General features: G+C 43.0%; 1 protein-coding gene across 1 annotated transcript in view; it reads left to right on the forward strand.

Annotated features, from left to right (window-relative positions):
* Chd9 (chromodomain helicase DNA binding protein 9) overlaps window positions 1-6,728 on the forward strand; it is a 169,260-nt gene extending 162,532 nt beyond the window's left edge. The window contains exons 39-40 of the mRNA XM_051168827.1: window positions 1,605-1,709; window positions 3,610-6,728. Of these exons, the coding sequence (XP_051024784.1) occupies window positions 1,605-1,709; window positions 3,610-4,479 (975 nt within the window). The 3' untranslated portion in view covers window positions 4,480-6,728. The remainder of the gene's footprint in view (window positions 1-1,604; window positions 1,710-3,609) is intronic.
* Window positions 6,729-22,949: the final 16,221 nt, after the last annotated feature.

Here is a 22,949-nt window from a genome sequence, read left to right on the forward strand (position 1 = left end):
TTAAAACTAGGCCTCACACCATAGCTCAGGCCGACCTGGAACCTACTGTGTAGGCCTCAAACTCAGGCTATTCTTTCTACACTGGCCTACTGGAGAGTGAATTACAGGTTGTGAATCCACGTCAACCTGGAGCTTTGTTAAGAGCAGAGTGCAACAGAAGTCACTGAGACTAAAGAATGTAAGGAATACTAGATAAGAACACGGATAGCTGTGGGTGATACTCTCATTGTGATAAATGAATGTACATCCTACCAAGACATAACATATTTTCATCAGTTGGGGATGTAGCCAGTGGCAGAATGCTTATGTAGCATTCACAGGCCCTAGTTCAGTGCCCAGTACTACTCAAGAAAAAATATATATAATGAATATTCATGAGGGTATAGGTGAAGAAACTGCTCAAAAAACAAACAAACAAAAACAAACCAGCTTTTAGACTGCAAAGAGACATTAAATTGGTAGGTCGATGTCATTGGTCTCAATATTATTAGTTTGAAGCCTGAATTTATCATATATAAAAGATATTCATAGTTAACATGCATAGTGAGTAAATAAATGGACTTCTGAGACCTATGTTTTACTTCTAACTCTAGACATGATTAGATGGCTTATAAAGGTAACTATAACTTCTCTGATGCTCAGGACCTTCATTTAAAAATAGAAATACTATTTCAAAAAGATTCTGAGAACTAAAATAAAATATACAAGTAATGTTCAAAGCCCAGTATTTGATTTACGCTTATTATAGGCCAGATATTATTGTAAGACACTTGAATTGTCTCATTTGATCTTCCTCAGACACTTTGTGGAAATATTATTGTCACCCCATTTCCTAGATCACCAAAAAGACTCAAAGAGATTTACTGACTTACCTGAGTTTCCATAGCAGGGAAATCTGACTCCAAAGGGTCTACTCTAAGGTAGGCTAGACTGCCTGCCTTGACTCCTAAGTACAACGTGAATAACAGCCCTTCATTTTCTGCTCCAGTTATTCTACTTAAAACACTTAAGATTTTCATCACTTCTGTTTCAGTTTATCCCTGCTGCTGTGACAGATACTGTGATCAAAAGCAACTGAGGGAGGAAAGGGCTTGGTTTCTGGTTACAGGTTCAGCATCAAGAGAAGTTTAGGCAGATGTGCAAGCAGGGCTGCTGGCTGTTCCACATAGTGTTATCCTTGCCAAGGAGCCACCGCAGAAGTCCTGGAGGGATGGTTTTGGTGCTTCAGTCCTTGCTATCTTAACTTGGAGGCTCGTGCTCAGCTAGGTTTTTATACAGCTGCCTGCCTAAGGAATGGTGCTGCCTACAGCCGTCTGGCCCTCCCACATTAATTAGCAGTCAAGACAGGCTGATCTAGGCAATTCGTTAATAGAGAGTCTCTTTATCAATAATTCTAGGTTGTGACTGCCAAGTAACAGTTAAAGATAACCAGAGGACAAAATCTAATGTGCTTATATAGTATTTCAGTAGCTTATGAAGATTGGAGTGATCTTTTTATATAACTATGCAGATTGTTTGGAGGGTGTTCAAAAATACATATTTTAAAGAAATTTTATATCAAAAATCAAATAAATAACTGTCTAACTCTATTTGTTGGTTTACAGGTTGGAGGTGCATTTGCTCCCCCATTGAAAGATTTATGTAGATTCCTGAAAGAAAACTCAGAATATGGAGTAGCTCCTGAATGGGGAGATGTTGTCAAGCAGTCTGTGAGTATTTCACAAAGACACCATTTCAGAGATTAGAGCCATTTGATCATGGCTCAGATTGAACTTTCTTTTCAGAATAAGAATTCCATGGACATGAGACAACAGCTTTCAGTTCACAGTTTTTATTTTTTAGAATGTGTGATTGGTGATAGAATACATTGTAGAACCAGAAATACTTCCTTTTTTATTGCTAACATTGTTTGAATAGTACTACAAAGAATAATCACATAGGTATACAAAGAACTTTATATAAAATAATCATCATGGACAAAGTCTCTGTATGTAGCTCAGCCTGGCTTTGAACTATAATCCTGCCTCAACTTCTTGAGTACTGGATTACAGATGTGCGCCACTGCCTGGGTTCAGCATGGTATAAGAATAAAACAATAAATAATGAACCAGTAGACTTCCTATATAGGAGGTCTATGCAACTACTTAAAAAATTATGGCTTAGAGGAATAACTGGTGTCAAGAGAGAAAATGTTGACAATATACTAAGTATATTAATAGTTGAGATCTTGGGCTATGAGAGCCTAACCGTATGCTAATTAATTATTATTTCTGTAGGTGTCCAAATGAAAAAGGCATGGTGTAAAACTAAATTCAGTGTAAATATGTTTTTATTTTGGAAAGGAGAGGGGAGAATCACTAAATAAGTACAAAGCAAATGATGCATTGTGCACTGTAAACGCTAGCAGTGCTGGGGCTGAGTGCTGCGAGCAACATGGTTTTGTTCTCTTTGTCCTGCTGTGCTTTCTGTGGTGAGCCACAATGCTTTTGAAGAGAAAAGGAAACTGACCAATTAAAACGAAACAAAAATTAGATCTCTCCTTAGACTGTAAGACTATTATATCTGCACCTCCACAGACTGTGGCCACTAAGCACGTGGCTCAAGGTATGCTTACAGTAAAATACATATATTTTAGGAACCTGGAAGCTTATTTTAGAAAAAAAAAAACATATCATTTTTATACATAACATAATGAAGTGAAAGTATTTAGGTCATGTTTTATTTAATTAGCCTATATTACTAAAATTTATGTGACCACTACAAAATTTTAAACTATGTATTGACTTTCATTATATTTCTACTGGACAGTGTACTTCAGAGGTTATAAAATAAACCTTTGAAGAATTTGGTGTTCCAGAACATCCTAGGAGAATTATATAAAGGCAGCACAGATGGTCATTTATCCTGGACTTGTTCACTCTCTGTCAGCAGGTACCACTGCTGTTCTCAGCCAGGTGTTACGCCCTTATCTTTCTTTCTTTTTTTAAACTGCTAATCACAAATATGTAATTTGAGTGATTATACACCAAATAGCAAACCAGCCTTTTTGAATATAATATAACTTCATGAAGCCTCCTGCCTGTCATAAACATTTACAAGTGATAAGTATGTACACATGCATCAAAGCCCCCTGTAGTATACAGATAATAATGGGTAATAGTGCCTTTGCCCTTTTGAGTAGACCTTTTGTGTCTTGGCTCTGTTTGTCTTATTCCCAAAGTGACAATCAAGACTGATTTGACGCATCTCAGTTTAATGCCAACCTTTTGCTTATTTCCCCTGTCTTTCTTTTATTGCTTTTCCAGATCAGAAGGATTTGAACAAGTGGTGATGTGCACCAAGAAAGCATTATGAAAATACCCTTGATAATATTTATTTGGTCCTTAAGTTTCCTGTCCTAAAACTTAAGCTTTATAGTATAAAAAAATTAAATGCCTTCCTCCATTCTCTATAACTAAAAATAATGTGAGGGGGTGGATAGCTGGTTAAGGCCACAACTTAGATTAAAGTTATCTCTTTCATAATTATTTCATATCAATACAGGATAGGCTATTTGGTACAGATTTTACCTTCATGTTGCTGTTATTAATAAATGTGTATTTTCTCTAGGGGTTCCTTCCAGAGAGTATGTATGAACGGATTCTCACTGGTCCTGTTGTAAGAGAGGAAGTAAGCAGACGGGGAAGAAGGCCTAAAAGTGGAATTGCCAAGGCCACAATGGCGGCCGCTGCTCCTGCCAGCAGTGTGCCAGGCAACCCTTTGCTGGCCAATGGATTGCTCCCGGGTGTGGATCTCACAGCTCTTCAGGCCTTACAACAAAATCTACAGAACCTGCAGTCACTGCAGGTGACCGCAGGGCTGATGGGCATGCCCACTGCTCTTCCTTCTGGAGGAGAAACTAAAAACATGGCTGCTATGTTCCCCATGCTGCTGTCAGGGATGGCTGGGTTACCAAACCTGCTCGGCATGGGAGGACTCCTGTCCAAGACTGCAGAATCTGGAGCTGAAGAAAAAAAGGGAAATGACTCTAAGGAGCTTGAAGGAAAAAAAGAAAGGACAGAGAGCCAAAGTTCAGAGAACGGAGGAGAAAGCTGCGTGCCAGGTTCTCCTTCAACTTCCTCCACGGCTGCGTTGAGTCCAGCTGCAGCTGCCAAGCCCATAGCTCTTAACCCTCTCTTGCTGTCTAACATACTTTACCCAGGGATGCTGCTCACTCCAGGCCTTAATCTTCATATTCCAACCTTGTCTCAGTCCACTGCGTTTGATGTACAGAAAAGCAAAAACAGTGACTTAGGTTCATCTAAGTCAGTAGAAACAAAGGAAGAAGATTCCAGAGTTAGAGATCAGGAGGAGAAGGGAGGAACTGAGCCTAGTCCTCTCAATGAAAACAGCACAGACGAGGGTTCAGAGAGAGCATCTTCCGGGTCTGATAGCACATCGTCATCATCTGAAGATTCAGACTCAAGCAATGAGGACTGACCGGGGACTCTGCACCTCACCCTGAACTGGTTCTGCCTTCTCTTTAATTACTAACTGTAAATATCCCGGTGTCGAGTGCATCAATAATTTACTGACAGAACATTTCAGTTGTTTGTTTAGAAGTGCAAACTGCTTTCAGAGATGTTTTGCATGTTCTATTTCTTAAGATCCATAAGTTTCTGAACTCGGATGTACTATCAGATACATACACGTATAAAGTTACAACAAAAGGCATTATAATTTTGTTGGGGGTTAATTTTATGAAAATGATGCTCAATAAGAGTTGTATATTTAATATATTTGCAGTGAACACAGAATACTTTATGCATATTACTGATTTAATTTGAATATAGTTTTACAGCCTCCTTGACACTTATAATTTACAGATCAAAACTCAGCAATAATTTGGGCAGCTAATGAATGTCATGAAAGCTGTAGACTCTACATCACCATCCATTGCTTTAATTACATAAAAATGCTCTAGTGTCGTGATGCACTGCTGATGTCTCCAATTCAGGTACAAGTATGTTTTAAAGAAGAAATAAGTTTCCCAATCAGCCAATTTATCTGGCTACCTGTTACCTCAGCTGAGTTAGTTTAGGAAGTTTACATTCGTTTCTAATTCTGTGCTTGTTTTCAGGGGTTTTTAAACACATCCTATATATCATGTCAATCTGGCAAGGAACATGACTTGCATTTTACTGAGCTTAATTCAGAAATCAGTAGAAATGAAGTCATAAAATAATCTTGTGTCATATGGCTTTGGCACCCTGTGCACATACATTAAAACTTTTTGAAGTTCGGCCTCCTATTAAGAATAATCATGTCTCAGATGAATAATGTCTTGTTTCCAGGGTTCAGAAAGGCAAACTCATGAAGCGCCACTGAGAACTTTGAACACAGCACCCTTCACGTACAAGAAAGTGTTTGTTTGCTTTATTTGTATAGGTTTCTGCTTGTGTCTTATGTCCTGGAAATATTCCAAAATAGCAGGTAATAGTAGTCGAGTAATATGCAGATAGTCTGCACTAACTGCGTTCCTAGGAGTAAGAAGACAGCATGTTGCCCAGAGTCAGTGTCGGGCTATCGGCTTATAATAAATGCTGAGCTGCCCACTTTGAAAATGCACTTTGACTAATCTCAAAAAGATGTACAAACTATACCTATGAAGTCCAAGGCTTCTGTTCTGTTCCTCACAACCCTTCATCATGTACAATGTGTCTGGTATTTGATTTGTGATATCATTTCTCCTGCTAAAGCTGCTATCATTCTGCCAAGGTAGAGGTCCAAGGTTTACCTTTAAATACATTGGAGACAATTAGAACAGACGTAGACATTCTAAGGAGAGATAAATATTAGCATTTTCCTGGTGTCTAAATAAATCATGGTAAAGTTTGCAAGGTTGTAAATTTGGGAGGCGTACCCAAGTTCTTTCCTGTGGGAAAACCAACTTCCAGTGTGTTGTAACAGACCTGTTCTTTGTCATGGACTAAGCGATTGTACTGGGTTTCCCAAGACCTTTACCAGTAAATTGTGTTTCTGTATGTAAAAACGTAACCCATTATTAGACAATGTTATATGTATTTACCAAATTATATAAGTTCCATTGGGATTGTACTATTTTAATTTTTGTATTTTTCTCAAAATAGTACTTTGAATTGATAGTTCTTTATGCAATGTCTTAGCAATAGTCCCTGTAATGCCCACCCAGGAGCTGTGGGTAGTGACCCTTCATCATGAAAATGATGTATTACATTCTTCGTGTGTTCCCTTTGCAGTATTGCACTTTCATTTAACTAGAACACACCTGTGTGATAGCCAAAGTTTTTTCAGACAGTTACCTTGGTTTGCCAGTGGAGTGTTTCAGCACCACCCATATCCCTTCCTTCCTCTAGGTCCACTCACATGATCTTTATTCCTCTCTTTCCCAATTAAAAGAAAAAAAATGAAGTTAAAAAAAAAAAACTTAGATCTTGTCATTAAAATCTAATTTATAGCAAAATCTATGAGATAAAGTATTTTCCTAATTATGGTCTAATAAATTTGGGTAACATCCTAGTGATTCTCTTTCTATATATAAGGCAGTTACAGTTTTCAAAGCATTAAGGTTAATGTTAACTTTAAACAGTCTCTTGGGTTTCAAGACATTTCTTTGTAAATTGATTGGGGGAAAGTTGTCCAGGTGTCAGCTAAGAAAGACATGCAGATATGAAAATGTAAAGCTAAGGGTTATAAGAAAAGACTCGGTGGAATTACATAATACTAAAGCTGCAGTTGAAAGGATATCCCAGTATGTGTTGGTAGTTACTGAAAGAATTATAGCTGGTGTTGCCTTGTATTTTAGCCCTTGTTTCAGGTTTCATGGTTCAAGTCTTAGTCCAATTTTTCTTTTGGACATTTGCAATATTTACCAGTTGTGTTTTGTGTAGTCTAAATTTGCTTTCTGTAGTTGAGCAAACGTCTTAAAAAGTCATTTGTAATTTATTAAATTACTTTCTATGATGTTCTATAGAGCAAATGGAAGTTTAATTATTTTTTATTAAACATATTCTTTGACTACCCATGATGTCAGCCTCCGTACATGACAGTACTTTTTCACTTGAATTTTATGTATAATTTATATCACTCTAGTTATGAAAGAAACCATAGTTATAAATCTTTAAAAACACTGTGTATTTTAGAAGAAATACTAAGGTTGTTTGTGGTTGTGTGGTTTTTGCCAGGCATTTGTCAACCAGGCTGGCCTCAGATTTAGGGCTCAGTGATGTAGAAGGGTTTGGAAATTGCTATATTGTATCTACAATATCATCTTAAATGTCAGGTTTTCATTTTCAGCTCATTGTTCGCTGATACTGATATCTGCATAAAAAGGAAATAGCTCTTTTGGAGCCTTAAGTATTAAAGCCCTTGACTCTAAAGTGACCTCCACCCTGTGCCAGACATTGTGTTTCCCTTTCTTCCCCTTGAGCCTCTAAAACTTAAGCAAAGTTTGTCTCTTAAGGGACTTTGTTTTGGAAAGCAATAATTAGCTCTTACCATAAGATTTTCTGGGTCAGTGCCATCTTAGGCAGTGTGTTCTGGAAACATTCAACAAATAGCTTCTCTCATGGAGGTAAAGCTGAGGTGCTGTGCCTTCATTGTCCTGAACACCTACAGCTGTACTGACTTGGATATTTTTGAAAAAACACATATTGTGCATATATGTATATGAAGTGGCATATTTCAGATTTTGTGAAGAAAAATGTGAAAGAAAATTGTGCTTATACTGGTTTAGGGTGTCCTTTTGGGAAGGGGACAGGAAAACGACAACCACAAAAGGAAGATGGCTCTGTAGCAAACAGTGATGGCCTGAGTTTAGCAACTGCTTAGCAAGGAACATCCAGGACTGGGACCACTGTTAGGGACAGGAGAGGTGAGGAGGCTTCAGGGCCTCTGTGAGACACACCGCCAGCAGCCTCAACCATAAAGAATAAAGTCCTGAACATTAAGGTGTTCAGTTTGTAACAGAGAAAAGCATACATTTTCATATTAAATTATAGTACTTAATGTTAGTGTGCTGTTTCTAAATTACTGACCTCTGTCGGGCATCCTGCAGTGTAGAAATGAAACCCTTGCTCTCAGAAATGAGCATTTGGCTTTATATGCTCATTTGCCCTCATCCCTAATAATTTCCTTAATTTCTAGTGCTAAGTGTGCCCCCTTTTTGTTACTTGAGGGGCTGAGAATTGAGCCCAGGGCCTTGCATGTGATAGGCAAACACTGTTGCTGAGCTACATTGAGCACGCTTCCTGCTTCCTCTGTATTTAAGGATTTCAGTTTATTCTTCCAGATTCATAGAGAAGTTATCACTCAATTTTTCATCATTGGGAATATTCATCCATTTGTCCCAGTTCCTTAAACGAAAGTGTAGTGTTTTTGTAAACTGCCTAATTCACTGGTAAAAATCAGTATTTTTATTTCCTTTAAATTGTTCTTTTCCTTTTTGGAAAATAAGACATGCATATTGGAAAATCTGGGTTGGTGGGGTAGAGGCAGAAATACAAGATAAGAATCACCCAATCACCCAGAGTGCTCACTCACACTCACTGGGAAGTGTTGGTCCCTAATGACCTTCATATTCAGAGATGACTGCTAACCTTTGCTCCCTCTGTGCACTTATGTACTATTTTAATTGGAGTGGGGTTGATTGACAGCTGCATTCCTATAATCCCAGGGCCAAAATGAGGTCCCCGCTTCACAGCAGAGGAAGAAGAGAAGGCAGATAAACTATACATACTATTTTGTAACCTGCTCTTTTCTGCCTTTTAAAAGCAGCGTATCCTTTTTTTTTTTTTAGTTTTAATCTATGTGCATTGGTGTGAAAGTGTCAGATCTTGGAGTTACAGACAGTTGTGAGTTGCCATGTAGGTGCTGGGAATTGAACCTGGGTCCTTTGGAAGAACAGGTCGTGCTCTTAACCACTGAGCCATCTCTCCAGCCCCCGCAGCGTATCCTTTAGCCAGGCTGGTCTGGAACTTATTATGCAGCCAGGGATGAACTTGAACTTCTGAACCCCCATCTCCACCTGCCACGTGCCGGGATTACAGACATGTAACAGGATGGTAATGCTGTGAACTGAACGCAGGGATATTCCTGCATGCCACTAAACCACATCTTCCTGCAGCCCGCTTACTTCATCTATTGTATCATGATTCTATTTCAATGCCACTGAGGAATCCTACACATTGTAAGGGCTTCTACTGTTCCACTATACAGTTTATTTCATGCCTGGTTACTGAACATTTAAAATGAGTTTTGGGTATTGGGCTAATTAAATACAATGTGTTAATAGTTTAGTATTTATGGCGTTGTTACCGCTCTTGGTTTTTCATTTTGTTTTGTTTTTGATTTGTGAGTGTTTTGTTTTTATGGTGCTAGGGCTCAAAGCCAGGGCTTTTTACATCCTAAGCAGTCACTTACATTCCCAGTGCCTCACATTTAAATCATTGTGTAGTTGTTTTGGGGGATTTGCTGCTTGTTTGTTTGATACTGATTTTTGACACAGGATCTTGCTGTGTGGTACTGGCTGGCTTGATAGAATGCATATTGCCCAGGCTGGTTTCAAACTCAGTGATCCTCCAGCCTCCGTCATTCATTTTATTCCTCATTTTTGGAAATCTTTTTCACTAGATGCAATTTGTTGAGTAGTAGTGGTACAAGTTCCCTTCTTGTGCTGTGGGCTCACTCTCTGGGTCTGCGGCACTGGCACTTAAGTGGGGGCTAGTTTTCACAGTTTGTCTCTTGTGTGTGTGGTGCTCATGTTGCTGCTTACGAAACCAAGAGCTTTGCCCATGCTCTCAGTGTGACCTCTACGGTCAAGCCTCTTTATTTTTAATGCACAAATATTTATTTTCTGTTGATTTTAGTGGTTTTTTAAAAACAGTTTCACTAGGTAGCCCACACTGCTATGTAATTAAAGTCCTGTGCCACCACCCTCAGCAGTTTTTAGGATTTTGTTTTGTGTGTGTGTGGTGTATATGTATACACACATTTCTGTCCAGGGTGCACGTGTGCGAGTGTATGTGGAGGTCTGAGATCAACGTGAGCTGTTCCTAAACTATCCTCCACCTATGTATCTGTGTGTGTACGCATGAGTGTGTACACATGTGCATGTGAAGGTCAAAGATCAACACTGAATGCCATCTTTGATCCCTCTCCACCTTAATCTTTCAGACAAGGTCTCACACTGAGCCTGGTACTTACTGACTGGACAGCAAGTGCTAAGGAGCTGCCCCTCTCTGCCCTCACTGCACTAGGATCCCAGATGCACAGAACTATGCTATCTCTGTTTTGGTTTCTGTTGTTGCTATGAAAACACCGTGACCAAAAAGCGAGTTGGGGAGGAAAATGTTTATGTGGCTTACATTTCCACAGCACTGTTCATCAGTGAAGGAAGTCAGGACAGGAACTCAAGCAGGGCAGGACTGGAGGCAGGAGCTGATGCAAAAGCCATGGAGGAGTGCTGCTTACTGGCTTGCTCCTCATGGCTTGCTCAGCCTACTTTATTTTTTATTTAGTTATTTGTTTTAAATAGGACGACCAGCCCAGGGGTGGCACCATCCTCAATGGGCTGGGCCCTCCCCCATTGATCACTAATTGAGAAAATGCCTTAGAGCTGGAGCTCATGGAGGCTTTTCCTCGACTGAAGCTCCTTCCTCTCTGATGACTCTAACTTGTGTCAAGTTGACACCGAAAACCAGCCAGCACATCCAGTACATATGCCTAACTTTGTTGGATGGCTGCTGGGCATCCATGCTCAGGTCCTCAGGCTTGCTCAGGAGGTAGGTGTGCCACATGGGGTCGGTTTTTTATGTGTTTACATGACAAGCACACAACAGCCATTTATCTCTATAGCCCCAGTGTGTGTGTGTGTGTGTGTGTGTTGGTCCTTTTTGGAAAGGGGCTTCTTGTGCACACTGGACCTCAGCTTCCACAGAGTTTTTTGGGTTACTTGCCCCAAGCCATCCTCCTGCATCTGCACCCAGAGTGCCAGTGCTCTCAGCTTCAATGTGCAAGTTTTCAGGGTTTTGGTTTTTTTTGGTTTTGTTTTGTTTTGTTTGTTTGTTTGTTTGTTTGTTTGTTTGTTTTTTACCTTTTAATTGATCCTTTGTGAATTTCACATCATGCATCCTAACCCCACTTATCTTCCCTTCCCCTTGTACTCACCCTTCACCCTTGCAACCTCCCTCACAACTGAGGGGGAAAATCTTGTCGTGGAAGCCATAGTGTGTCACAGTGTGCCCCATAGCATACCCTTTGTCCACACTTCTTCAAATGTTCACCGCAATGACTCACTGGTCTGGTTCGAGGCCTCTGGTTTCTATTACTCTATCAATCCTGGAACCTCACTAGGACTCTTAGATATTCTGCTGTTGCCCTGGATCATGGAGATCCTGTAGTTTCAGATCCATAGGACTGGCTCCTTCATGCACTCCAGCAGTTCATTGAAGGGGGTAGATGTTGAGGTGGGTCAATTCAAAGCCCCCGGATCTGGACCTGACAGGTATCTGAGCTGGTTCATCCCTGCCAGTTCACCTGCTTTCACACCCTCAGGTTGCCCCCCCACCCCCCAACCAGGGCCCTCTCTACCTTGCTGCCCAGCCAAGGTGCAGGGTCCACTCTCCTGAGTGCTGTAGCAGGTGAGAGACAAGGCTGGCTCTCCACTCATGAACCCAGGGGCAGGTCTCCCAAGGTCTGCTGCAGGTGGTGAGGGATGAGAGGGGAGGAAGGTTTCTCTCTCCTAAGGACAAGTGGTAGGGGCAGCTCTCACATGCTTATATCCCTCTGGCCATCTTCACCCAAAACTCTGGGTCAACCTGACACAAGCTAGTGTCGCCTGGGAAAAAGAAACCTCAATTCAAAAATACTTCCATTACATTAGCCTGGGGGGAAGTCTGTGAAAATGTTTTCTTGATTACTGGTTACTTGGAAGGGCCCAGTCCACTGTGGGCAGTGCCACCCATGGATAGGTGCTCCTGGGTTGTATAAGAAAAAGATAGGACAAGCCACGAAGAGGGAGCCAGTCAGCAGCATTCCTCCACGGCCTCTGCCTTGATGATGGACTGTTACTGGAATATATAAACCCTGCCCTGCCCCAAGTTGCTTTTGGTCATGGTGTCTTTGTTACAGTAATAGACAGCAAGTTAGGGGATTCAGCGAATAAGAGCACTGGCAACTCTTTCAGAGGACCTAGGTTCAGTTCCCAGCACCTACATGGTGCCTCACAACTACCTGAAGTTCCAGTCCCAGGAAATCCATGGGCACTTCTGACTTCGATGGGCACAAGACATGTACATGGTACGTAGACATGCCTGCAGGCAAAATACCTAAACACACACACACACACACACACACACACACACACACACACACACACACACACACACGTGTGGCCATTTCTCCCCGTTAATGGCATACAGGATGCTATACCCCTTATTAATAACTTGGTTGGCATAAATTGTGAGTAAATGTAATCACATTGTGTGTTCCCCAAGTCTCCTGTCAGAGTGCTTTCTGTTTTCATGGGATTGTGTGTTTCATTTTGAATCCTGTCCAGCAACCAGTCTGTGTCTATGACTCGAAGTGTTTTCGTTACATACTTGTGTTGGTTGGTTTTGTCAACCTGACACAAACCTAAGCTATCTGGGAAGAGAGGGTCTCAACTGAGGAACTGCCTGAGAAAGCCACGGAGGAAAAGCCAGTAAATAGCAGTCCCTTATGCTCTGTGACTCAGGGGCGCCGATGAAATGATAAAGGGAATGTTAGTTTAGTGTCTTTGTCCAGGAGTGGACTTGGCAAGGCCAAGTCTGAGGCTGGAGCCACTGACTCAAAGGAGTCAAGGCTGTGGTTTCTGGGGGCTCTTCCCTCTGGGCTGTGGTTCTCAGTCCTAAGGCCAGTGTGTCCGAGGTGTCCTCTGCTCTCTTTGCCAATATCGTCTGACTTGGCTCTGTGCTAACCTTGACCACTCTCCCCTTGCAAACAGTACATGGGATGCTGAACTTCTTAATACACTTACTTGGCATCATCTTATGCAAGACGACCTGGTCCCAGCTAGTGCCTTTGTCTTATTTCCCATCCGCTGTTTTCTCACTCAACACCTCACACTTCACCATTTAGGGTCCCTTATTCCTGTGGGTTTGGGTCAGTCTTGGCTTCCTGCCTTGGGTTCCCTCAGTGATTCTGTGTCGAGGGACATGTATGCTAAATAAACCCTGCCCTGCCAGGTTGTTTTTGGTCGTGTTGTTTCTCAGAGCAATACAAAGCAAACTATCAAAACACCTTTAGACAAGTGTTCTCTCCTATGTTTTTATGAGAAAAGCCCCAAAAAAGGGTTTAATTCAAGGTGGCCTGTAAGTAAACAAGAGTGTATGTACTCTTAGTCCAAATTCATTCTAATTCATAAAATGTAAACAAATGTAAAAAAATTAGTTATTTTAAATTTATGGGGGCGGGTGAAGTTGGCATTATATGAACAATGTCGTCAAAAACTTTAAAGTAGATGTTAAAAATAACAATTTAAACCTGGGTGGTGGTGCACACCTTTAATGCCAGCACTCGGGAGGCTGGATCTCTGAGTTTGAAGCCAGCTTGGTCTACAGAGCTAGTTCCATGACAGAGAAGGCTATACAGAGAAAAACTCTCAAAAAACAGAAACAAAATACCAATTTAAACTTTAGTATCATTCTTCAACTATATCTACTTTATAAAAATAAAAATGTGATCAGGTGTGGCCTATGTCTAAGCTTTTATGGCTTTAAAATGAAAGCTTAATATTACATCAAGACTTTTATTTTCAAAAGTTATGCAGAATTATATTCTTTAAACATCAGTTGTAGGTATCAAAATAACCGAATATCAAGATTATTAGAAATATGCTTAAAATAATTGTCATTTTGAAATTTGAAAATTCTGAGGCATGTGTTGGGGGATGGTCTCGTGTATTTTGATGCTAATTACTGCTTACTATCTCTGTGACTTACTGTTTTGCTTAATAAAAAGTCATCCCACCTGGGCAGGGCAAAGGAGACAGGTGGGGCTAGGAGAGAGAGGAATTCTGGGAAGAAGAAGGACTGCCAAGAGAAGGAGAGAGACCTGAAGTGAAGAGAGGAAGGCCGCCATGGGTTAGCTGGAGGAGAAGCACATGGCTGGTGGTGTGGATGGAGAATCCAGCCCAGATAAAGAACATGAACAAGTATATGGGATTATAGAAGGGAGGGAGTTTGATAGAAGTTATTGGAAGCAGATGGCATGGGCTTGAGGCAGGGATCCCATGCCTGAGGCCTACTATGGAAAGTGGTTTAGAGGATTGATATCTGCCCTGCCCCAGGTTAACTAAGGCTATTTTAAAATATAACAAGTGTCTGGGTCTTCATTGCTTGATAGCCAGGCCTACAGGTAATAGAGATAATATAAATAATTATTAAAAACAATAGGCATGCTGATTTGTTGTCCCTGAATCTCAAGGAGTAACGTGTTAAGAATTTAAAAACATTGAGAAACTTGTTTTGTTTTTGCCATATGTTATACTTCTAACTATAATAGTATATTATTACTGCTGAATAAAATTATTCCGCATATTACATTAAAAAGATAGAAAGGAATCATTACATGTGTGAAAGAGATGTAAAAGGTAGTAAGCATAGAAACGTTTTGTAATTTATGTATTTTACTTGCAGAGGATCCAAGTTCAGTTCCTAGTAGGCACGTCGGGAAGCTCCCAACCACCTATAACAAGCTCCAAGGGATTAAATGCCCTCTTCTGGCCTCTGTAGGCACACACACTCACCAGCACATACCTATACACAGACGCAAACGGATACACAGACACACAGACACACACACACACACTTCAAATAAAATGAATTTTTTTAAAAAAAAGATTTATTTATTATTATGTATACAGTGTTCTGCCTGCATGTACACCTCCAGGCCAGAAGAGGGCATCAGATCTCAAAAAATGAAAAAAAAATTTTTTTTTAAAAAGAAGAAACAGTAGCTTTTGTAATTCTAATTCCAGGGGATCTGATGCCCTCTTCTTACCTCCATGGGTATACCAGGCACACACATGGTGTACAAACATGTGTGCGGACAGAACACCCATACACATAAACTAAATTGATAAAATTTTAAAAAAGAAGGCACGTAAATTTTATGTAATTCCTCATCCTCACTGAGACGGGCCATCTGAGGTCAATCAACATCATGTGTCATTAGGAGTCAGGCTCTTATTGCTTGTGTGAGGCCTCACAGGTCACTGGTTCAGGCTCCAAGCTATTATGGTCCAACTAAGAGAGACGAGAGGATTTCCGTCTTCCTATTTGGTCCTGTTATTTGGGGGCCGTTTTGTCTCTACACTTCCCCACAACAGAGTACTCAGGAGAGGTCTCTGGCACAGGGGTTAAGAGCTCCTTTCTTCTGAAACAAGAGCTGCTTGGCACTGCTGATCTGTCCATAGCCTTGTGGGTTGTATTTGGGGGAGGGAGATGATCACAGGAGCTTGAAGGTTGCACTGTGACATTGCTTACAAATGAAGAGGTCCTTGGTGTGGGAGACAGGTGTCAGCATAGATGATAATGGCTGTTATCTCTGGAAAAAAAATCACCTGGAGCTCGATGGCCTGTAATCGAGAATATATCAAGCTCACCAGTGGGTTAGGTGTAAGAAGGCGCCAAAGGCAGAAAGCAAGAGGCAGCGAGAGAAGAGCTGTGGGCGCTAGGACTGCCCAAACACTGGGGGAAATCTTCCTAGAATAGCACTCCTAAGGCAGTGCGCAGGTGCAGACACAGGGAGGCGCTGCGAGGAGGCAGTGTGCAGGTGCAGACACAGGGAAGGGCTGCCAGAAGGCAGTGTGCAGGTGCAGATACAGGGAAGAGCTGCGAGAAGGCAGTGCGCAGGTGCAGACACAGGGAGGCGCTGCGAGGAGGCAGTGTGCAGGTGCAGACACAGGGAAGGGCTGCGAGGAGGCAGTGCGCAGGTGCAGACACAGGGAGGCGCTGCGAGGAGGCAGTGTGCAGGTGCAGACACAGGGAGGCTGCGAGGAGGGCAGTGCAAGGTGCAGACACAGGGAAGGGCTGCGAGAAGGCAGTGTGCAGGTGCAGATACAGGGAAGAGCTGCGAGAAGGCAGTGTGCAGGTGCAGACACAGGGAGGCGCTGCGAGAAGGCAGTGTGCAGGTGCAGACACAGGGAAGCGCTGCGAGAAGGCAGTGTGCAGGTGCAGACACAGGGAAGCGCTGTGAGAAGGCAGTGTGCAGGTGCAGACACAGGGAAGCGCTGCGAGAAGGCAGTGTGCAGGTGCAGACACAGGGAAGCGCCACGAGAAGGCAGTGTCTAGGTGCAGACACAGGGAAGCGCTGTGAGAAGGCAGTGTGCAGGTGCAGACACAGGGAAGCGCCGCGAGAAGGCAGTGTGCAGGTGCAGACACAGGGAAGCGCTGTGAGAAGGCAGTGTGCAGGTGCAGACACAGGGAAGCGCTGTGAGAAGGCAGTGTGCAGGTGCAGACACAGGGAAGCGCTGTGAGAAGGCAGTGTGCAGGTGCAGACACAGGGAAGCGCCACGAGAAGGCAGTGTGCAGGTGCAGACACAGGGAAGCGCTGTGAGAAGGCAGTGCGCAGGTGCAGACACAGGGACGCTCCACGAGAAGGCAGTGTGCAGGTGCAGACACAGGGAAGCGCCGCGAGAAGGCAGTGTGCAGGTGCAGACACAGGGAAGCGCCGTGAGAAGGCAGTGTGCAGGTGCAGACACAGGGAAGCGCCACGAGAAGGCAGTGTGCAGGTGCAGACACAGGGAAGCGCTGTGAGAAGGCAGTGCGCAGGTGCAGACACAGGGAAGCGCTGTGAGAAGGCGGTGTGCAGGAGAGACATTTAGTTCAAGGACGCTAGGAGTGAGGGGTTCACAAGACTCCACTCTTTCTGAGGTCATTTTCTTCTGTAGCCACAAAAGAGTATACAGGGGAGTAAACATTATCACACCCTATACATTTATTGAAGCATCTTACCCATTGAGTGTAATTAATATACGTTAATGCACAAAACTGTAAAGTCCAGTAGTTATTTGGAAAGGCTTGCGACAGAATAGCTATTTATGACAGAAAGGGGATATTGAAAGGGGTAAGAGCCCCTTTACTCTCCTAATCTATTTCAGTTTATTTCACACTGACAACCCAGATATTTAGACATAACAAATCAGGCCACCCAAGAACCACCTGAGTTACCCTCACTAAGAAACATCACGGTGGCCTGGAGAGGTGGCTCAGAGGTTAAGGGCACTGACTGCTCTTCCAGGGGTCCTGAGTTCAATTCCCAGCAACCATATGGTGGCTTTCAACCATCTATAATGAGATCTGGCGCCCTCTTCTGGCAGAGCACTGTATACATAATAATAAATAGATCTTAAAAAAAAAAAAAAAAAAAAAGAAAGAAATGTGAGGCACCAGAGTACGTGAGAAAGTCATATCCCACTCTCCACTCAACTGTGGAGAATGTTCTGACCATTGGCTAGATCTGGGTAGGGGTTCAAAGTTTACCGCCTGTGTTGTCCTTGGCTGGTGCCTTAGTTTGAGCGGGACCCCTGGGCCCAAATCTGCCTATCATAACGTTCTACTTGTAGGTGCCTCACATTTGACCATGTCCCCTGGATGGGGAGACCTGGTGGCACTCAGAGGAAGGACAGCAGGTTACCAAGAAGAGACTTGATACCCTATGAGCATATACAGGGGGAGGTACTCCCCCTCAGGAACAGTCATAGGGGAGAGGAATAAGGGGAAATGGGAGGGAGGGAAGAATGGGAGGATACAAGGGATGGGATAACTATTGAGATGTAACAAGAATACATTAATAAAAAAAAATTTAAAAAGAAAAAAAATAAATAAAACACTGTAGTCTGTATAAAAAAATGATTTAAAATGAAAAGAAAAAGAAACATCATGGACTGGAGAGACGGCTCAGAGTTTAAGAGCACTGCCTGCTTTTCCAAAGGTCCTGAGTTCAATTCCCAGCAACTGCATGGTGGTTCTCAACCATCTATGCTGAGATCTGGTGCCCTCTTCTGGTGTGTGGGTGTACATGCAGGCAGAGTACTGCATACATAATAAATGAGAGTTGGGTTTATAATTTCATTGCCCTGGAGCTGGAATTCTAGGTGGTTGTGAGCCTGATATGGTTGTTCGGATTTGAACTCGGATCCTTTGGAAGAGCAGCCAGTGCACTTAACCATCACCCTTCCATCCCTCAAGATTACTGAAATGGCTAATAGATGATGGCTTAAATCCAGTGTCCTTGTGACCTACATAGAAGTAAGTATCTTTTTGGTCAGTATTGTATGTGCATGTTTGAATGCACTTGTGTGCATGTTCAAGTTTGTGCACATGTGTGTGTGTGTGTGTGTGTGTGTGTGTGTGTGTGTGTGTGTGTAGGCCATAGAACAACCTCAAGTTGCTGCACACAGATAGTGATCCCAAAAAAAGAACCAGAAGACTTGAAACCTGCATACATAATAAATGAGAGTTGGTTTTATAATTTCATTTACTTTTTAAAGTGTGTGTGTAATATTTAATTTAGCCCGAGCTGGACCGCGTCTGACCCCAAATCAAAGGTCTCGGGAAATGACCCAGGGCACTGACCTGGGAACCTTTTTATAAGTTCCTCACCTCCCAGTGCCTCCTAAGCAGGGGGGATCCTAGTTAGCGTAAGGGGGTCTAATGTCCAAACTGTTTAACTTTCTCTGTTCTCCTTTTTCACCATTTGCTCAGGGAAGTGTGTCTCTTAGTAATCCCATCTTCTGGGGGGCAGGTCAGTTGCTATCAGATGACGCTGTCTCTGGTTGCAGCTGTGATCTTGAATCTTTTTTTTTTTTTTCCCTACCTTTTAAGTCTGTTTCTTTGAAGAACTTTGTGGACCTTACATAGGCTGTTTGTGGCACCAAGGTCATCCGGTGTTAGCTCAGAAGGCTCCGCACTTCTTCCGCTGTTAAAGCACTCCCCTGGCTCCACTCTTTCTCTCAAACATGATTCCCAGGCTTCTCACTTTTTCAGATCTTGTCTCTTGCTGCCCAGCAAGCCCTAGGACTCCACCTGCCTATGTCTCCTTATTGTTGAGTTTACTGTTAGTCTTTTCATCTTAAAAGACTGAGGCCATCACAACAATTCATGTTCTTGGTGGGCCGTTCTAGCACTGAGCCTTGAGTATTGTTGTCTAAGCATCATGACCTGGGCCATATTTATATGTTCTCTAATAAAGGATAGCAAGTGGTTAAAAATGTAGGGGCCGGGTACTTTGTCCTCATGACTATTAGCTGGGTGGCACCCACTCTTTGTTTGGTATAAGGTAGGACACAAAGCATGACTAGGTAGGACACAAAGCATGACTGGTTTAGACAGAACTAAGAGTCTAATTTTTGTAACCATTTGTCCCTCATGCCAGAGAGTTGCCCTTGACTTAGCATTTCAGCCTATAAAGCGGGAAAATGGGCAGTCATTCTCTTCTGTAACTCCTTCCAGCTGACACTAGGGGCGCTGTTGTCAAGGCCCAGGAAGGCTAACGGGGCACTTCATCAAAAGCATCTGTTTCGCAGATCCAGTTGAAGAAACAGGGAGTAGCCATCTGTGGGCCTGGTTTACATCATCTTTCAGCAGGTCCAGATCTCAGCAGCTCTGGATGGAGTCTGTTAGCCAGGTAGAAATCTGTTGAGAAAAATACAGACTAGGGATAGAAGTTAAAATTGTGTCTATAGGACAGTTAGAGTAGGCTTATGTCTTTGAAACCCGGTAAAAGCATGAACATTCTTTTTTTTTAGTCCGGAAGACTTGATACACAGATTGGACAGACTCATTTTCAGCATGATGAGCAGCACTCTTAAGTCTATATTGAGAATACAACCAAAGGGAAATTGAATCTCGAGCTTGGGACTGATTAATAAGCAGCCAGTACTCCATCAGCTTATTGACCTCATTTTAAATCTATAACTTGCATTTATGTACCTTAAAACTTTAAAAAAGATCCTTTAACTTTTATAACTTGCACTTACCAACATTTAAACACTTTCTTGGACTCTTAAATAACAAACACCTTTTCAGGCTCTCAAACACTTGCATTTTAACTTGAAATAGTTTCTTATTAACATTTTTATCAACCTTTAAATGCTTTCTCAAACCCTCAGAAAACTAGACCTGGTGTGGAATTCCTATAAAAGATTCACACAGAGACAAGAAAGGAAGCAAAGCACAAACCGACAAAATCAGACTGTGGGAGCAACCTGCTTTGTCTCCCAAGATTGAGGTTGTCTGTCTCGTCCTTGAGTCTGTCAGCCTCATCAACACCACATATACACAACAGCCGTTGGACACACAAACATGTTCAGCTCGCTGATTTACTTCCATCACGGGGCCAAATCGGGAGATTGGATTGCTCCAGCTGCCCACCAGTGGGGATATGAGTCACTCCCCAAACCCTGGAGAAAGGGATGTCTTCTGATCTCCCCAACAGGGGGTACTCCATCCCCTGCCACAAGCATGGACTGGTCCAACCATAATGAAACCAAGAGACACACGACAGACACAAGACACCACGAGACATACAACAAGGGGTGGTCACCTTACTCTGCCCCCCCCACCCCGGCTGTAGTCTCGGCTCTTAGGTGGGCTCTTTTCTCGGTGGGACCTCCAGAACTGTAAGACCTGGGGGCCTAGGTCCTACTTCCCAGAGCCCAATGAGATACGAGAGTCCAGTTCGATGCAAACAGCAAGGGATGCTTTATCGATCCATCCCAAAGCTTGGGTCTTTTATACACTTACAGAAGCAGAACTTAGTACAAACACGATTGGTTAGTTGACCTTTAAAATGATTGGTTACTAGTTTGTTTGTTTGTTTGTTTGTTTGTTTCGAGACAGGGTTTCTCTGTGTAGCCTTGACTGTCCTGGACTCATTTTGTAGTCCAGGCTGGCCTCAAACTCACAGTGATCCACCTGCCTCTGCCTCCCGAGTGCTGGGATTAAAGGCCTGTGCCACCACTCCCGGCTGGTTACTAGTTATTTTATCCTTGAGGGGGCAAGAGCTCAGCTTGGGACATCACGTGCTGTCAGGTGCTCAGGACAGGTATGGTTTTAGAACAGCCCTGAGGCCATCTCAGAAGGTACCGAGTGTCCAGGGTTGAAAAAACAACTTTTCTGTCTTTTCATTACAAGCTAACCCACCCTTCCTGACCTTTAACCTCCCTGTCTATTTATTTATTTTATTTATTTATTTATTTATTTATTTTTGCTTTTTCGAGACAGGGTTGGACTTGCTTTGTAGACCAGGCTGGCCTCAAACTCACAGTGATCTGCCTACCTCTGCCTCCCTAGTGCTGGGATTAAAGGCATGAGCCACCACGCCCAGCTTTCTCCCCATCTCTTTTAATTTTTGGTTTTTTTGGGGGGGGGGGGTTGAGACAGGGTTTCTCTGTGTAATCTTGGCTGTCCGGGACTCATTTTGTAGACCAGGCTGGCCTTGAACTCACAGCGATCCACCTGCCTCTGCCTCCCAAGCGCTGGGATTAAAGGCGTGCACCACCACGCCCCGCTTCCCCATCTCTTTTAAAGGTGAGTTGTAAGGGCTGAATTCTGGTGAGAGTTCTTTGTCACTGACAATCTTCCCAGCTCTTGCCAGTGTGTTTGTTTCTACCAGATTCTCTTCTCCACCTGCAAGACCATGCAGTGCACATTGAAAGTTCCTTTTCCAAGAGCATATTCTTTGGATAAGAAAAATACATGGCCAGGCTCCATGGAGCATGCCTGTAATCCAAGCACTCAGGAGGCAGAGGAAGGAGGATTGCTATGAGTCCAAGGCCAGCCTGGTCTACAAAGCCAGTCCAGGACAGTCCGGCTACACAGAGAAACCCTGTCTTAAAAAAAAAAAAGCAGGGGTGGGGCTGGAGAGATGGCTCAGAGGTTAAGAGCACTGGCTGCTCTTCCAAAGGTCCTGAGTTCAATGCGCAGCAACAACGTGGTGGTGGTTTACAACAACATGGTGGCTCACAGCCATCTATAATGAGATCTGGTGTCCTCGTCTGGCCTGCAAGTACACATACAGGCAGAACAATAAATAAATCTGAAAGAAAGAAAGAAAGAAAGAAAGAAAGAAAGAAAGAAAGAAAGATGGATCATCACATCTTTCCTCTCATTTTAACACCCCAAATCATAGGTATAGTTGCGGAGCCACTTAGGTGCTGTTAATTATCAAACCTGAGACAGGCGGCTGAGGTACCTATTTAACATATCAAAGCAGATCTGGTCTGGCCTCCAGGTTCTCACAGATCCCTCTATCCCCCACCTCTTACAGGGCCTTCCTGGATGGCATACCCTACTCCCCACCCTGAACTCTCCAGCCCAGGGTACTGGGCTGCTCCTCCTACATAATCCAAACATTTTATATACCAGCCTCTCTTTGTACGCTTGGGCCTCCTGGGAGCTGCACCTCGTTCCCGTCTGCCTCCTCCTCCCCACCCCCTTCCCCCACCCTGTCACATGGCTCAGGGTCATGTCCACTCTGGACTCACTCAGGTGTTTCTGCCTCTAACTACTATGCTCTTGCTTTCTTTCTTTCTTTCTTTTTTTTTTTTAAATCTATAATCAACTTCTTCCTCCACCATACCTAGGAGTGCAGTGGAAAGTTTTGGTGTCTTTAAAACCTCAGTTATGTTATGTAAATATGTTTTCGTTTTAATCCCAGGTGTGGGCAATGGGGCAGATTCAGAACTGTGCACAGCAGCAGACTATTTGCTTCATGCGGCCTCTGAGAGGGGCTCTTTGTCAGCTGCAGATAGTTTAATTCTGAGGCCTCTGAAGAGGGAGTAAAATGCCAGAGCAAGCAAGAGAACAGGGTAGTTCCAAGAATGAGGAAGGAGGCTGCTGCTCGCCCTGCTGCTCCTGGTTGCTGTTGATGCAGTTTGATGAGAAAAA

Source organism: Acomys russatus, chromosome 26 (genome assembly GCF_903995435.1).
Source record: "Acomys russatus chromosome 26, mAcoRus1.1, whole genome shotgun sequence".
NCBI lineage: Eukaryota > Metazoa > Chordata > Mammalia > Rodentia > Muridae > Acomys > Acomys russatus.